Source organism: Semicossyphus pulcher, unplaced genomic scaffold, assembly GCF_022749685.1.
Source record: "Semicossyphus pulcher isolate SPU_LCO1_2020_fin unplaced genomic scaffold, fSemPul1.0.p SCAF_12, whole genome shotgun sequence".
In the NCBI taxonomy this organism is placed as follows: domain Eukaryota; kingdom Metazoa; phylum Chordata; class Actinopteri; order Labriformes; family Labridae; genus Semicossyphus; species Semicossyphus pulcher.
Genome location: NW_027211626.1, coordinates 2,996,883 through 3,014,582, shown reverse-complemented (window position 1 = coordinate 3,014,582; position 17,700 = coordinate 2,996,883). Strand labels below are relative to the sequence as shown.

The following is a 17,700-nucleotide window of genomic DNA, read 5'->3' as shown; positions in this document are numbered from 1 at the left end:
GAGACAACCTTTACTGTCTGTCACTGTAAACAAGGAAAATACAGCTGAACATGTCTCATAATCAAATGTCCAGTTTTGGGTCGCATCCATCCCTATGCATGCCCACTCTCTCTCTCTCTCCCTCTCTCCTTGGGTGAGTGTAATTTGTTCAAATATTATAACTAATACCATAATGACAATAATTAATATCGCTGCCCTAATGTAAGTGGGACATATGAAACGGAAACACCTCATCAGGGAAGCGTGCAGTATCAGAAGTTACCACCTTCCTGTCACATTAGAGTTCATAAACTTAAGTAATTTCTTCTTTTCAGTCTCAAGCTGAGATGAAACAATAATCACCTTATAATTATTTGTTTGTGAATTTGTAAATCCTTCATGAGGCATGGAGAGTGCAGTTGTCGTCCCCACCAATGTTACAGTGAAACTCCGCCCTTGTCTGGTGGTAGTAGCCAGACCCTGCTTGTAAACCCCCACCATGAGTTTGACGGAGGTGCTTTGTGTTTGCAGGGATAACCTGGGTCAGTGGGAGAAGATATCCCGGGGGGAGGTGGAGGACGTTGTGCCCAGCCGGCCCTCTGATTCAGGCCCTGTCAAGGTGGACAACTGACTACCAAAGGGGGTGCTGGCCCACCAAAGGAATACAACCTGAATCCTGCCACGGACCTGAACTCTGTCGGTATGGAAGAACTCACAGTCCTGTGTTAGCAGGAGGCAGATCAGCTGAAGGCGACTTTACTTTGAAAACACACAGTTACCTCATCGGGTGACGGAGGTGTCAACACTGACGGTTTCACCGATCCCAGAGACTGACCGCCCGGCGATGGGGAGGGACTCTGACCCATCTCTCGACATCCACTCAGCTCGGGACCTCGTTCGGTAGAATGGACTCGTGCCGTTTTATTTTTGCTGTTTTATGTTATTTTATGACTTTTTATTATTTGAGCTGATTCTTTAATGGTCTTGTATTTACAGAGGCCTTACTCTGAACCTTTCACAGCTTAGAACATGTGAAATCTTGTTGTGGGTTCAGGCTTTTATTTTGAAATGGTACTGTTTGCCTTCTGTGGTAGGTTTATCGTACGCGCACTACTTCAGCAAGGTATTCACAGAGACAGAAGGAATGTGTAGAGCAGATGTATGGTGTCATGCCACCTTACTGAGAAGGTGAATGTTTTTTATTACTTTTTGAGCAAAAATCCTTTGCAGTACTTGAATAAAGACATACAGCCTATTCGAGGTGGAGATGGCAGAAATCCCCCGCAGCAGATTCTACAAAATGTGGATGAGCTGTGACGAGAGGAGTTAGATAAAGTCCACACTTGTGAACACAGTCACAAGAGAGTCACAATGTTTCTCCCTGAAGTGGACCCCCCCAGCACTGCCCCTGCCCCTCGCCCCAGCCCGGGTGTTTTAAAACCGGCTGCATAGTACATCAACCTTCCAGAATCTGATCCCCGTCCAGCAGTAATGACGCTTGCAGGATGAAAAAATATACACACACAGCGTCCGTTTCACTTCACTTATTGTAACCCAAGCCTGCTAACTATTGAATTTCCACTCATAACATTTTTCACGCCACAATCTCATCATGAATAATTTGACACCACAATCTGGTTCCTCCTCATTAATCAGTAATCATTTCTCCAAGCATGAATAAAAAAGGAGTAAAATGAGGATACTGCACAAGAGTCCCAGTGGATTAGACGGATCTGTTTGTTTGCAGTGGCACAATAAACTTTTCACATGCTGTCTTCCTTATCTAATGTCCGGACAGCATCCTGATTTACACCACATGGTTCAGGCGTGATGATTAATTCACAATAAATAAAGGGTGAAGGGTGGAATAAGATGAAGCTGATACAGTTTTCTTAGAGGGCGCGACACTGAACAACAATCGACAGCTTTATGTTTTCCCAGAATTAAAACCTGTTAAAGGAGAAGTTTGGTAGGTTTAAACCTGGGCCCTATTTTTACAAATTAGAGCGTCAAAATGTCTCATAGGAACAAAGACTTTTTGAATCGGTCCAGTAGTTGTCCTCCGCCGTAGACAGACTCACATTGTTACTCCAGGTAACAACAACATTACGGAAATGATCCATACAAAGATCGTCCTTTTTTTAAAGATCCTTTTTGTGAAACCACAAACAGTGACATTTCTAGGTAAAGAAATTAGATGTATGTAAATATGTTAGGTCTACTTCCTCATAGATAGTTGCCCGTTTGGTCCCTGTGGTCTTGGCCGCCTCCTGTAGTTAATTTTGGGCACATGAAATAACGTCTGCAGCACCGCCCTGCTGGTCAGAGGGGGGGGGGATCCTGACGTTGTTACACAGCGCTGTCCGAGGTATCATCGCTGGACAGCCCTGGCCATTGAATTCAAATGCCTCATCTCCATCGTCCAAATCAGATAAATATTTAGCCACAGCTTTTGAAATGTATTCTTGCTGGCAGTCCTCTACGTAAACAAATCCTGTCTCCAACTCCTGTTCAGGTAACATCTCACCACCTGCAAGATTTCAAAGCGAGACTTCTTGAGCGAGACTTCTGTTTCTGGTTACACAAACAGGATCTTACTCTTTAAAAAAAGGATGGTCTTAGTAGGGATCATTTCCGTAATGTTGGAGTAAAAATCTGAGCTTGTCAGTGGCAAAAACAAGCACTTTTAGTAGACGTACTTTGATCAGGCGCAGTTGCCCCTAGATTATGTTGCAGCCATTGTGGCCGTGTTGAGGCTATGACGGAGGACATCTACTGGACCGATTCCAAAAGTTTTTATTCCTATGAGTCATTTCAACACTCTAATTTGTAAAAAATAGGGTCCAGGTTTAAGAATACAGAACTTCTCCTTTAAGCTAAAGTGCATCATATTTCTATCTCGAGAGTGTTGGTTGCAGAAGTCGCCCCTGATATCCCTGGCCTGTCGAAGGAAATGAATCATCCTCTTTCATGCTGACTCTCCAAAATCATGCAGTGGGGTGCATTTGGACTCTTCCAAATGAGTTTCCGAGATCTTCCAAAAGACAAAAGTTTGTCTTTAAACTGTCATTCCAGTGGACATGGTCCCTCCGAGACTGAAATTCCCGCTCAAATCATTTGTTTTACGGCTGGTACTGTGGCTCCCCAACGGTGTGAATGTACATTTTGAATGTCTTGTTGATTGCAGATCCTCGGTGGTGGAAGTTCGTGCTCTGTCTTACTTTTCCAGAATTGCTTCCAGTAAGCTTCAACCAAGAGCAACAATTAGCATGCACCTAAACTGAAGTTTATATATAACTTTGCATATACGGTAATAGGTGTATACTGTGTACAATCTAGGAGGTAGTTTGTACAGACTGAGATGTATGCTCTGATGGTGCTAAACTGAATGGCAGTCATGCACTTTCTGACTGGGTGTGTACACTGTGTGTGTGCGTGTGTGAATGTGTGTGAGAGAGAGAGAAGACTTGACTGTCTCTTCCCCTCCAACCCCACCCGAGAACATGGTTAAGTCCATAACACTGCACTGTCCCTCCTACTTTTCAGCACCAGTTATATCCCATTGTCTGCACTATGTTTAGCTTATGATCTTTATCATTATTATTATTATTGATGATTATTATTATTGCTATTATTACTATTGTTATTTTCTTAATTAGAGTTAAATTTAAATTAACTTATATTTTTTATACAAAGAGAAACAATGTTGGCCTTTTTGTTTTGTACAAAGTAAACATTAAGATAAACAAAGTGGTCTCGACATGTTACTGTTACCCAGAATAAATGCGGAATGTCTCAACTGTAAATGTAAGAGCAGTAGCCCAAATGACTTTTATTAAATACCTGAAAACACCTCGGTGCCAGATCCTGGTTTATTTGCATTTGAATTACCTGGTTTCTTTATTTAACTTTTAATGCATAGTACTAATTAATAGTGACAGTGAATGCATCAATCCTGATTTGCAAACGTGTTATTGCACTTAATGTGGTCCATTAGAGTCAATTCTTTCTGTATTTTTGCATTCTAGGCAAATAAAAATATAAATTGTTATCTTCATAATTCCTCTCAAAGGTGAAGACATCTTGCCTAAATTTCTGTTTGAAAACACGACGACGACTGCGACTGACTAAGTAAGTTATAACCTCTCCATTTCAGAGCTACACAATCATGTAAAATCATCTAAGAAGTTTTCTCCATTTTTAGTGTGCGTTATAAGTGCTTCATGTCAAGCATATGGACATAGATTTCACCACTATTTCCTGTCTACGATCTGAGTATCTGGTAGGTTAACCTTATATATATATATATATATATATATGTATCCATCCGTACTGCTGGAGATTAATATATCTTATCTTGAGCTCCATGGATCCTCCACTGAATAATTTTATTTTATATTATTACATCAAATGTTAAAGGAGGGGAAACGAGTGCTAACATGCATTGTAAGGCCCCACTTCAATGAAGCATAGCATGAAGCACACATAGCTGCCTCTTCCCTCATGCTCAGCTTCACCATCTGGGTGTTTTTCTATTCTGGCGATTCCAACCCCGAGGCCAGGTTTCACTCTGCTTCTCCTCCTCTCTCTCCGATGGTGTGTAGGCAACGCTTTTAACTTACACACATTAACGCGATCAGTGTGAATAAACAGATTAAGATAATTGTCTGATAATGGCGTGCACAGGAGTTGAATGGTTTTCCCAGATAAAAAAGTATACAGAAATTCTAGTTAGTTAAGAGTCTGCAAGACTTTGTTGCAGCCCACAGGAAACATTTCAGCTTCAAAATGGCATAGAAAACAAATACAATCCAACACTGATGTTTACTTTACACATGGTCAGCTGCCTGAACTTTATACCTGCTATCACCCATACCTTACCTGAACCTGAAGTGAATACAAACTCGTTTCCCCTTTTGATGTCTGTTTTTTTCTTTATATTGATAGTTTGCAAGGAGTAAAAACACAGGGAAGAGAACATGGAAAATACAGTTATCAACAACTTCTGGGTTGCAAATTCAATAATAATTCGTTTTAAATTGCCCAATTACAGTTATTTTTATCATGTTAAATAAGTGCGAATAGGCCACAACAGTTTTATAGCAACTTAGCTCGGTGCTAAGCTAGGACAATAATTCCTGAATATTTCACCGGCTTTCTTTAACATGAACTCTTTCACACTGCCCACAATGTGTTAAAACACCCTAACGACCGATTACTGTCTTCACTGTCTGTTTACTTTCTCATTTATTTGTTGCTCAAATGACTTTTCGCATCTTAAATCTCATGAGTACAATTTTTTCCTAAGACACTGAAAGCCACACAAGCATTACGTGCTTCGGTCTCCCTGGCAACAGAGTAAAGAGCAGGCTGTTGAGGCAACGAAGAAGAAAGTTTTTCGTCATGATTCGGCCACGAAGGTAAAACTATTTAAGAGGTGAGGTTAAATTGTAGGTAATGTTTGCTTGCTTTGTTCAAATACTTTTACTTTGTAACAGTATTGTATTAAAGTAATCTAAACGGAAAATTACGAAGCACCGTTGGCTCAAGGTGTCTCGTAAATACAGTTTAATTTTTAATTTTGCACCGTCTGTATTTACAAAAGTTACATGATAGTTTTACGTTACTTTAACTATTTTTAACTATTCATTATCAGAAACATTCAAGAACAGCTCTGCTGCATAATATGGAAAATATACTTTATTAAATAACAGGAACAGTTCTTAACAATGGCACACCTGGTCTAGTTTAGACTTACATTTTGTGAAGTTTTCTGTATGGACTGTGACTCCTAGGTTTCTCGTGACTTATATTACATTACATTACATCTGTTCCCTTATTTCTTTTTAGTAGTGTATATTGTATTTGAGCAATGGTAGGTAACCCTGTATATATTTTAACAAACTCTATATTTGTGCACCTAAAGCCATGTCCAGCAGCTGTAAGGCAAAGTAGGGGGATTTAGGGAGCGATATATCCACAGACTTCTGCTGGCTGTTGAACTGGTCATAAGGACGATATCCTGACCTACTCCTTGGGTCGCCTGGGGCCCCGCAGCCTGAACCAAAGTCAGCCTCACAGGGAGGTGAAGAAGTCTTACTGTAGGATGTCACAAAACCAAGAAGAAACTCCAGAACCTCTGACATGCCAGCAGAAACAGACAAAGAAGAGGACCAATGCAAAGAAAAAAGAAGGTCAAACCACTGTTTTGACATCACATGCAGACAAAAGAGAAAATGATATAAGCTTATGTAAGATAGCTAACTGTTCCTCAAACTCTGAGCCGGTCCGGCCGAGAGTCTTTTCCCAGAAAAAGTCCAGCTCTCCTTCTGATCCGGAGGGGAAACTGCAATTTAGCTTGAGCCAGTCAGACCAGGAGGGCCTGAATAATGAGGATCAGCTAAAGATGAAACAAATGTTTGGCAGGCAACTCTTAGCCAAGCAGGGACTCTGGGCTGGAATAAATGTTGCCGAAACACATGAGAGGAAGCTACAAAAGGTGAGAATGATCCCACAGATCATGACATCATGCAATTAGTTTTGTACTATTGGTGCTTTTTTGAATTTCAGGCTCTCTTATAAGTCTATTTTTCATGAGATGGAAAATCTGAAATGTCCTCAGGATTCTCTTGCAGAAGGTGCATGAATAAAAACGCACAGACTCTCACGAACATCTTAACTTGCTAACGTTGTGTGTGTTTCTGTGTGTGTGTGTGTGTGTGTGTGTGTGTGTGTTCCTGTCATACCCAGGAGCTGAGGAAGCTGTCAGAGCAGAGCCGGCCCAGCAGAGACCGCCTTGCGGTGTTCAGTGACGTCTTTGATGATGTATGTGAGGGCTCGCCAGTATTTGGACGCATCCTGAGGGAAATTAAGGTTTTTCCATTTCCTCTGTACCCACTAGCACATTTTTAGCATGTGCTTTCAGACGTATTAGAGCCGAGAGAGAGCGAGTCCCTGGTGTAGCAGGCGGAAGTAGAGCAACAACTGGAACCTGGTCATGATGCACCAGGGAGCAGGTCGTCAGAGGGCAACTGGTGGATTAGAGCTCATTCATAAAAAATGTCTGACTTTCTTTTTTTGTCAGGAAAACTACTTTACACTATTAGTGATTAACATTAAAAATTAAATTAAACTGATCATTGCTTAACATTCATTTATTGCAATGAGAAGACAGTGAGGTTTAAATTGTCATGCAACAGAAATCAAGTTATTGTTTGACAAAAAACTACAGGAGAGAGGACACAAACACACTAAGGACTTATATTTAAACAATGAAAATATTGTTTGAATTAGTTTGTATTGTTATTAACATAGCTGAATATTCTTTGCACAAGACCATAGTTTGTGATAAATGTCAACAGTTCCCATCATCAGCTGTCATTTAATGAAGTTTGTGTTGATTAAGATAAAGCGACAATCCCATGAGCAGTAAATTAAAGTGTAATATTACGGCCTCTATTTAAGTAAAACTTTTATAACATGCAAGAAGGAAAGAAGTGATTAAATTAACAAGTTCTTTATTCTTTCAGACAGATTATGATCTGTATGTCAACCACCTGATGGATTCCCAATCACAGGTAAAAACACCAACACCCTGTAAATAACAATAATAAGACTGCCTAGTATCTCAGCAGATATTTTAATACACAATAAATGTAATGTAACAAAAACGCACCTATAGTTCAGTCATAGGGGTCAATGGTAATTCTTGTGATATGCTCAGTCATTCTCACACTGGTGCTCTGTGCAGGCCCTCATACAGCCTCAGCCTGAAATGACTCAGTCAGCTCTGTCCCTTTAAGAAACCCCGCCCCTACAAGCCCACTTTCTTCTGATTGGCCTCTGAAGCCTGCTGGGGCTGCACTTTGTGACGTCACAAAGTGCAGCGTGTAGAAAAAACTGTGTGAAAGCTGGCGTTCACAGCAGCCTGCAGACTGAGCTGAGAAGCCTGGGGATTACTCCAACATACTTTCACCTACAGATCTGAAATTTCACCCACGTTTAGTGTGGACATCCAACATTGTCACATTATGTCTTAAAATGTGAAACAGCGTAATACCCCCTCTTTAATGATTTTTGGTTTTGGTTGTGTGACAGTCGCTGAATACTTCACCTGAACATCTTAGAAGTGGCAAAGAAAGAGAAATGGAGCTGGAAGATGCTGAAAAAGAGGTCTGCAGGCTGGAGCAGGAGGTCAGAGGAGCTCTAGAGGAGAAGAGACGGTACTGCGAGGAATCTGTCTAACAAAAGAATAAGTATATATGTATGAAAATGCATTAGTTTGAGTAAGTTTGTCTATTTTTTTTTACCTTAGAGTCCAAAATGAATTACAGAAAGTTATTAAAGGCCCAGAAGAGAGTGACCTGAAGAGTAAGTCTCAAGATTATGTTGGCATATGTCGTCATTAGTTTGAAAGTATTTGCTGTGTATCACCCTGAGAGGCTACACCATGTTCACTTTTAAATCCCATTTTCATGCCAAAAGGCATAAAGAGAGTTTTGTAGTTTCACTAAGTCTGCTGTGATTTTATAATGCGTAAGAAGAGATGCATCATTCGCCACTACAGTGCTTGTTCCTCTGTGTTTGGACAGATCCAGTTCTATCAGGGCTGGGGGACAGAGGGACAGTCATCAGCTGCACCGACACAGTCCAGTCCAAGAGGCTTCAGGTGTTGAACACGTGTAAAGAGATCCAGCAGCTGGAGGAGGAGATTCAGCAGAAACTGGTGTCTGCTGTTACAACAACGGCCACTGAAAGACATACCAAACATGTGAAGGTGCTGAGACACATGCTGCTTCACCTGCACATCAAATTAAGCATCATTTTAGCCTTTGATCTCTTTCAGAAATAAATTCAAAGCAGGAAGTGTGTTAAGCTAAAAGTGCACATGGCTGCAGTATTTATTCAGCTTTTTTTCCTCTTTGCTTGCAGACAGAGATAATGAGACTGATAGCCTCAAACGACTGTCTGAAATCTGCCAACAAGGCAAGGGAGTTTGACCTTCTTCCCTCCATATCATCATTTTTCCTGCTATTACAGACTTTAAATGCACGTCCTGCTGTGTGATAGTGGGTCACTGTTTTTACTCTGTATTTTTCCTTAAAGGATCTGGAAGAGAGCATCCACAAGGTGCTGAACAGGGAGAAAGCAAGCAAGGCCACGAGACGGTACATGTTATATTACACATGCTATATTCTGTAAGTGACACGTATGAGACTTTGGACCCTCACTGACTGTTTCTATCTCGTGTTTTACCACCAGGATGTTATGGGAGGATATACATTGTGATCTACAAACAGAGTGAAAACAGTCATCAGCAGGGAAACCAGAGGATTCTTGAGACGGTGTCTCAGAGTGAAATGTGAAAGAGTTTCGTAGCCCTTCAGTTTAGCAAATATAAAAAGTATTTTTACCAGGAGAGTTTTCATATTTGTTTCATATGGCCTTTTAGATTCATGATTCTGCTTTTTGAGTTGATTGCATTATGATTAAGCAACATATAATCTGCTTTCTCTTTAAAGCTATTAACATTTTAACATTTTAAGTTTGCATTATTATCTTTAAAAGTGATTATATTTTGTATCAGTTAAGAACATTTTGTTCATCAGTGAAAGTCTCTCTGTTTAAAGCCGCAAAGTGAGCTACAGAGTCTCTGCATGTTACAGGAAGCTGAACAGAAAACCACAAAGAACAGGTTCAGGTTTGGGCTGTCACCTTATTTGACCTAGATATTTCCACCTTTAGACAATGCACAATGCACGTGCAACGCTGTCACGTATCATGATCTGTTCACTTGCGTGTGACATGCGTGTGCGCAAGAACGGACCACCTAACTGTTAGGCACAGGGAAAAAGGTCCGTTCACGCGTGTGCTGTTTGAAGAAGTTAGAGGCGTCCCCTATGTCGCGCAGCCCAGGATAAAAGCAGATACATCGAGCTGCCTCAGAGCTTTTTGGGGTTTTTCAGTTTTTTGTTTTTCCGTTCATTTCTTGTTTTTCGCTACTAAATTAAAAAACGCATTTGGCTCGAATAAAGACCCTTTAAACTTTTAAGTCTGTTTCTGGGTTTCTGTTAGTAGTACATACTTATAAGAGTTTTTCTTTAAAGATCTTCGTGGCGCCCTTGAAGGTAAGTTCCAGCGCATCCACACTACGGCTACACTTACCACACACACACAGAAGTAGGGTAGAGAATCTGTCGGGGCCCGTCCCCGGGCTGAGGTCTGGTTTAAAGCTTGTAACTGCTTTGTGAGGTTAGGGACCCTTACAATAGGCTGTTATCGATTATCTGATAGAAGTTAAATTTAGTCTTTAAAGTTAGAGATTAAAATTAAGATTTAAAGTAAAAATCTTTTGAAGCAATCCCTTATAGTGAATAAAATGTAATCTTTAAAGATTAGATTGATATTTCTTAATATTCATTATTAACAAAAATTGGAATCTTAAGTCAACCATTCCTCGAGGGCTAATTGCCCGCTAGCATGGTCCTGTCGATCTGTGAGTGCCACAGGCGGAAGATTAATGATCGCTCGCAGGAAGGCCTCAGGATTTGACACCTGAGGGCAGCCTGTTTAGTCTCTTCATTGCGAACGTGCTTCACCAGAATAAAAATGTAGATCAACCAGCATCTGCATGCAAGCATCAAAACAATGTAAAGATACTCCAGTGGAAGGCCTGCAATCAAATGTAGAAAAAGTACATATTAAAAGTAAAAATAATAGAATGAATATATATTACAAGTATTATTCTATAATTCATTCGTGGCTTTTAGTTCTTTGTTAATGATGCAAAATTGAGCCATATTTTGATATTGTAGCTGGTTGAGGTGAAGCTAATATTGTCTACTTTATATACTGACAATCCAAAATAATACATACAATGGGTAAAAAGTACAATATCAGCCTCTAAAATCAGGTGAATTTGAAGGAGAAAACGGCAAAAAATGGATATACAAGTTTCTTAAAAATATACTTCCAGTGACAGCTTTGGGTAATTATATTTAGTTAATTTGCTCAACTGCTTGCAGCAAACATTAAAGGAGAAGTTCAGTATTTTTAAACCTGGGCCTTATTTTTACAGAGCGTTGAAATGACTCATAGGAACAAAATCTTTTGGAATCGGTCCAGTGGATGGCCTCCGCTGTAGCCACGATACGGCTGCAGTGGCTGCAATGAAGCGTAAGATCCTTTCTGTGCAACCAGAAACAGAAGTCTCGCTCTGAAACCCTGCAGCTGGTGAGATTGATCGCATGACATTTGATCCAGAGTATACGGACGAAGAGCACATAGAAATTGAAGAGAGAATGAGGAGAGAGAGAGAGAGAGAGGGGCAACAGGCAGAGGAGGATAAAACAAATACACTTACCTACGCTTTTTGTACACCAACACAACAATCTAACCAAATCCTCTCTCCAACTCTGACTCACGTTTTCACCGCCCTGTTCAGGTGACATTTCACCACCCATGAAACTTCTCCTTGAGCAAGGTTTCTGTTTCTTGTCACACAAAAAGGATCTTACTCTTTAAAAAAAGAGGATCTTTGTAGGGATCGTTTCCGTAATGTTGCCGGACACCTGGAGTAACAATCTGAGCCCGTCAGTGGCAAAAAACAAGCACTTTTAGTGGACCGATCTTTGATCGGGCGCAGTTGCCCCTGGATTATGCTCCGGCCATTGCGGCCGTATCTCAGTCACGGCGGAGGCCATCTACTGGACTGATTCCAAAAGTTTTTGTTCCAATGAGTCATTTCGACACTCTGTAAAAATAGGGCCCAGGTTTAAAAATACAGAACTTCTCCTTTAATGTTTGCTGCATCACCATCAGTATTCTCAGGTGGTTTCAACAGAGGATGTCAGGATGTTTTCACAGTGTCCAGTTATCCTTCACATATGTTGTTTTAGCGACCAAAGGCTGTCAAATTAGTATTTGTCAACATGAACAGCTTCCTACTCAAGCTCAAAACAAATAAGCTGTTAAAAATCAATTCCACTATCAGTGGGTGCACATTACTCACCAAACACTAGAGGGCAGCAGAGACATGCTGAACGAATAATAAAATGATGTGTTTGTGTCTGTTCTTATCCAGAGCTGAAGTTTCAGTCTTTGACCTTTATGAAAAACACAGAGAGGATGATTTGAAGTTTGTGATGTCTTGATAAAGGTCGCAGGCTGAAATGTCAGCGTCAGACAGGCCGAGTGCTAAAGTGAACGTGCAGACGGGTTCGCTCCGGGCTCAGGTTCCATGTGACTTTTGAGTCATAAAAAATCCAATTATAGCTCTGTGGATTAAACAGTGATGAAATTACTAATTTGATGTGTTTAAGAATCACAGGAAATGAGAAGATAAGGCTCTCTTTTGATCGACATGGTGTTGACCTTTGCCCCCAACATGAGAGAATGCCTTGCTGTCTGCTCGAACCTAATCACAGGTCAAAGTCTGCTCTCCGGCAGAGTCAGTAGGAGCAGAGTGCGTTGTTGTGCCTCACTCTCTGCGCTCCTGTCACCCTGTCAACAACACCATGCTGCTCCGGACTGTGCTCCTGCTCTTCCTCTGTGTGTCTGCGGGCATGTGTGCCACTTTAGGCCACTACCAGGCTCAAGCTAAGGAGGAGGAGGAGGCCCCTGCTGTCACTGATGGTGCTGCAGCAGAGGTAGAAGGAGCTGAAGAAGTTGTAGCTCCTGCAGATGCCCACGTAGTAGACACAACTGCAGCTGAGGAACCTGAAGATAATGCCCTCTTTGGTGACAACCTTCAAGCTGAAATAGTCACAGGAGATGACACAGCAGCCAACAAACCTGAAGTGGACGTCCCCGAAGAAGTTGGTACAACAGCAGAAGAGCTGGGGAACGAGATTGATGGGCCTGCTGGAGATGTCCCAGTTGTGGAAGCTCTTACTGGTGAAGCAGTCACTCAGGAGCAACCTTCTTCTGATGACGTTGTGACCCAAGACAAACCTTCTTCTGATGACGCTGTGGCCCAAGACAAACCTTCCCTTGATGACGCTGTGGCCCAAGACAAACCTTCTTCTGATGACGCTGTGGCCCAAGACAAACCTTCTTCTGATGACGCTGTGGCCCAAGACAAACCTTCTTCTGATGACGCTGTGGCCCAAGACAAACCTTCTTCTGATGACGCTGTGGCCCAAGACAAACCTTCTTCTGATGACGCTGTGGCCCAAGAGAAACCTTCTGATGAGGAGGGGGGGAATGAAATCGAACCAGTGCAGACCCAACAGTCCCTGAGCAGACCCTTGGCACATAAAGAGAGCAACAGTTGGGGCCTTAACTCAATTAGAAACAGTTTCCAGACGATGCACGGCTACTTTGACTCCCTGGTGGAGCTGGTCGGGGGGCACAATGGTGTGTGTCAGTACCGCTGCAGATACGGTAAGAGTGAATTTACATGTTACTAAGAACCACAAGCCTTTTTTGCATCCTTGATGCTCACATGTAGCCAGATAGAGCTCGATATACCAGAGTTCTTGTTGAGCTTTTTTCATAAAAGACAAAAGACAAAATGATAACTATGTTTCTGCGTCCAATATTACTTCAGTTTCTGTTTTCTTGCACACTACAAGTCAAAAATCAATCTCTTGGCTGTCAGCTCACTATATCCTCTCCTGCACCCAATATTCCTTCTGTTTCCACGTATATATTTTTGTTTTTTTGCACACTTCAAGGCAGAAATCAATCCCTCAGCTGTCAGTTTATCAGTTGCATATTCCTTTACCCAAGACAGAGTGCTTGGTCCTCAGGCTGCTGATAATTAAACCTGAACACTTTGTGGTTATCAGTCTGGAAGGCAGAGGGACTTACAGTTACGCAATCACTGCAGATGTTCTCAAACAGAAGTCACACCTTATCTGTGAAACTCCCAGGAACATAGATATGCTGCTATGTGGGTCCTTGACTATGAGTACATGATGACGTTAGTTTGTTAATGCTCCTTCACTGTAGTTAAAGATGTTGTTTTTCCAGGAGAAACTCCTGAACCTCGCCCCGGCTACCAGCTCCCGGAGCCCAACGGCTGCAGCTCCTCTCTGGTTGGAATCGAGGTGAATGCTGCTGTAGGTGGCCTGCTCATCGCACCAACAGCCCAGAACTACAATATTCAGCCCTTGTTATTGAGCTGGAAGTGATTGATTCTGTATTAGTAAGTTGTACTGACATGATACTGTTCTTTCTTTGTGCAGCTTGACATGGGGATCCCGGCTATGACAAAGTGCTGCAACGAGCTGGACATGTGCTACGACACTTGTGGGTCGAGCAAGTACGACTGTGACTCCAAGTTTCGCACGTGTCTGCACGACATCTGCTCTGACGTCAACAAGAGTCTGGGCTTTGTGTCCAAGGTGGAAGGTGAGATATTTGATAATACAATACAATACAATACAAGTTGTGTTAATACAAGTGCTACTCGTGGTGGGTTCATGTTGGGTCTCTCTAAATAACATTAAAAAAAAGAGTGCGGCCTAGACCCGCTCTTTTTGCTAAGTGTCTTGAGATAACTTTGATTTGGCGCTAAACAAATAAGATTTGATTGACAACAGGTTTTTCTTATTGGACAAAAGGCATTTCATGAGTGCTGATATAGAGTAAAACGGCAATGGCCCTTTTAACTATATGTATCATTCCCTGCAGATGTTCCAAATACATACGAATACCGATAAATCAAACTGTCTTTGTCTAGATTGATCAATTGCATGGGCCACCAAAGCAACTGTCAACGACCCCTTACACTGGTTGCATGATGAATGGAAACATAAAGATAAATGAACAAACATGTAGACATATATGAAGTGGCAATAATGCATGAAAATGTTTCTGCATATACTAGTTGCAGTCAAGTTGAGGAACTAGTGGAGCCAAATGATTTAAAGAGCAGCTCCAGTCATGTTTTAAGCCAATCAGAAAGCGTGTTGTTCAGCCTGTCCTTGGCACACTGCAGTTTAAAAGCAGCCAGGGAGATGACTGCTGATGTTGTCCCTGATATGACACTTGATTTTCACTGGAGGGGGGCTTTAGTAAATAAAGTATAATAATCTGTCTGCTGCTTGTAGAACTGTTGTATAAAAGCTATGTCACACTGGTGGCCGTGCTGTTGTACTGAATATCAGCACGTTGAACAGCACGTCCTCCAGTGTGATACAGCTTAAAGATTTCTCCCCTTTTCAACAAGATGTACAGATGGTGAGAACATCTCACATACTTCATCTCTCTGTCTTTTCTTCCCAGCCTGTGAATCGATGGCTGACACTCTCTTCAACACAGTGTGGACCCTTGGATGTAGGCCTTACATGAACAGCCAGAGGGCAGCGTGTGTCTGCGCAGGAGAGGAGAGGGATGAGCTGTGACACTGTGGAACAAACCCCTGGATGCTTTAACAGACAGATAACAGTCATGTCCTCACATCAGACTGTTTATTTATAGACTTTTGGACAAAGAGGAGAAACTTCACATGAATGCAAATGAGCAGTTTCTCAGGTTTTATTCAAAGACAGTACTGACAAATATTCTGTATCTGAATGATTTTCAGAGTCTTAATCACTTCTTTCACATTTTGCTCTCCATACTGCGTTTCATTTCAGGCCCTCTTTTAGGCATCTATGACTCCATTATCGTTAATTACTTTGACGACTCCAGACAAAGTGCCTGAGGGGAAGGATATTGTAGTTGCATTAATTTCCTCTGGATAAAAAGACAAAATGATTACTATGGTGCACACGGTTCATTGTGCTGCTATTCATCAAGATCGTCCGCTCACAACTTAATCCTGTGATAGATATCACAGCTACTAAGGTAATGTTTGATGTAAGTTATTAAACAGTTAGTATTTGTTATTTTTTTATGTGTGAATGCACGGATAATTACAGCAGATTGATGAAGCGTGTGCATTTTTTCCAGGCTTGGCACGCTGACTCTCTTCTTCCACACTCGGCGATGTGACGTGCTCCCCGGCCATAGATTATACGGAGCAAATGAGTCAGAAGACATCTAAGGATGTCCCACATGTATATTTCAAGTCAGCGTGAAAATTGAGTGAAATATTAACCGGTTTTATAAATCCACTAAATCTTAAAGCTGTAATGAAGCCTGAGAAATGCCTCCAACGTGTGACCCAGAAAAGCATCCTTCATGTTGTACTTGTTACAAATGAACTGTGGCCCCTCTGAGTGATTTCTAATAGAAATGTCATTCACTGTAATGTCAGGAAATTGCGCTGCCAGGCAGAGTGGCGTAGACAAACTTGGATGCATTAAGCAGAATTCTAGCAATTTGCAGCACTGTGACTGACACTGGGACACAAACAGGAATACAGAAGGGAGTATACACTGTACTGTGCATGTGTGACTGTATATGAGGGACTTTCAGAAGGACAGCACAGCAGACTGTTTCATGTATAAATACCAAATTAACTGAAATTCATCTCTTCTAACACTAAACCTACCAAGACATTCTGTTTGCATAATAATTGTGTTGCACCTCATGCACCAAAAGGAGCCTGAAATCTTCATATATTTTCATCAAACTACAAAACACAGAAGTCTTCTAAATATTTCTAACAGTCACAATGACCGTATTTATTATAAACAGTAAATCATTTAAGTGTTTGTTACTTCTTCTTGTTTGTTCTTGAAGGCGTGCGTCACAGTTGCCTAGTAATTTTAAAGCTTTTGAAAAGCTGAAAACTAGCTTATCCTTGAGCTTACACCAAGGAGGATATGGCACATTGCACATTGTTCAAGTGACCTCCTTAGAGGAGAACACTTTCACTGTCATTTTAAATTTGAACATGATTCGCATCTCGGTTCGGATGAAGAGGACCTTTCTGTGTGGAGTTTGCATGTTCTCCCCGGTTCCCAGGTACTCCGGCTTCCTCCCACAGTCAAAAGACATGCTGGTTAGGTTCATTGGTGACTCTAAAATTGCACGTAGGTGTGAATGTGAGCGTGAAAGGTTGTCTGTCTCTGTGTGTCAGCCCTGTGATTGACTGGCGTTCAGTCCACGTGTAACCCCGCCTCTCACCCATGACTCAGCAGGATGAGCGGTATAGATAAAGGATGTGATTTCATTAAAACAGCATGTTTTTACTGATTAAAATCTTTGAAATAAGTCTAAGTAAATCTTTCCTGTGACGGTCAGATCGACCGTTTGATTTGATTTAAATGTATTTATTGAATTAGGACAGTGCACATTAATCAACCTATCAGCAGCATGCTTCAATGTAAATATGCCAGAATTAGCATGATAGCTAAATTTCCTCTGTAGTCCTAAAGGGCACCTCACAAGAGGGTCCTCACAGGACAGCACACAGACATGCTCACAAACAACTTAACATACAGAACGGAAACATTTGTTACATGACAACAAATGTTTGCCCATTTTAGGGTATATGCTTATCATACGTGTCCGTAAAGATTTAACTGTAAATTGTAAAACATGTTGGTGATATATTTTGAAGTTATTATATCCAAAGACCCAAAGAATTAATATGTTTTGATTCTACAAAGAATTAATAGATTAATCCAATCAATCTCATATCTGCAGGTTCTGTGGTCGAGTTACTATTTTCACATTCATTAGAAGATAAATGTCATATCAATATCTTTCTGAGGCCTTTGTTTTACCTATCATAACACTACTGATACATTTATTCTGAGATTTTATATTGATGAATGAAATTATCTGCAAATAATGTATGAACACTCACGGCTATTTCCCTTC

The 17,700-nt window shown here is 41.2% G+C and overlaps 3 protein-coding genes across 6 annotated transcripts in view; all 3 read left to right on the top strand.

Moving 5' to 3' along the window:
* pde10a (phosphodiesterase 10A) overlaps nt 1–3,819 on the top strand; it is a 46,645-nt gene extending 42,826 nt beyond the window's left edge. The window contains exon 22 of the mRNA XM_069659306.1: nt 511–3,819. Within this exon, the coding sequence (XP_069515407.1) occupies nt 511–610 (100 nt within the window). The 3' untranslated portion in view covers nt 611–3,819. The remainder of the gene's footprint in view (nt 1–510) is intronic.
* A 2,088-nt stretch (nt 3,820–5,907) lies between these two features.
* LOC138588774 (uncharacterized protein C6orf118-like) lies at nt 5,908–9,283 on the top strand. Its single transcript, XM_069659026.1, is given in 11 exon segments — nt 5,908–5,952; nt 5,955–5,979; nt 5,982–6,478; nt 6,730–6,852; nt 7,509–7,556; nt 8,077–8,201; nt 8,294–8,349; nt 8,571–8,755; nt 8,911–8,964; nt 9,085–9,146; nt 9,241–9,283. Coding segments are annotated over 11 exon segments (1,263 nt in total).
* Nucleotides 9,284–9,788: 505 nt separating this feature from the next.
* Nucleotides 9,789–17,029, top strand: pla2g12b (phospholipase A2, group XIIB). Of its 4 annotated transcripts, none has more exons than XM_069658473.1 (5): nt 9,789–10,106; nt 12,308–13,362; nt 13,954–14,042; nt 14,169–14,334; nt 15,211–17,029. In XM_069658473.1, exons 2-5 carry the CDS (start codon nt 12,495–12,497, stop codon nt 15,327–15,329), a joined length of 1,242 nt encoding a protein of 413 aa, XP_069514574.1. In that variant the 5' UTR covers nt 9,789–10,106; nt 12,308–12,494; the 3' UTR covers nt 15,330–17,029. The 4 variants fall into 4 exon arrangements, 3 of the variants coding, with proteins under 3 accessions (XP_069514574.1, XP_069514575.1, XP_069514573.1); XR_011307822.1 differs by lacking the exon at nt 9,789–10,106 and having other exon boundaries at nt 11,757–13,362; nt 15,211–15,774; nt 15,880–17,029; XM_069658474.1 differs by lacking the exon at nt 9,789–10,106 and having other exon boundaries at nt 11,757–13,362; nt 13,954–14,030.
* The last annotated feature ends 671 nt before the right edge of the window (nt 17,030–17,700 follow it).

What these genes read in the sequence shown, in the direction of transcription:
- pla2g12b (XM_069658473.1), top strand. Translation starts at nt 12,495, where the DNA reads ATGCTGCTCCGGACTGTGCTCCTGCTCTTCCTCTGTGTGTCTGCGGGC. An exon ending in TCAGTACCGCTGCAGATACG is followed by an intron (nt 13,363 to 13,953) that starts GTAAGAGTGAAT and finishes TTGTTTTTCCAG; the next exon opens with GAGAAACTCCTGAACCTCGC. An exon ending in CTTTGTGTCCAAGGTGGAAG is followed by an intron (nt 14,335 to 15,210) that starts GTGAGATATTTG and finishes TTTTCTTCCCAG; the next exon opens with CCTGTGAATCGATGGCTGAC.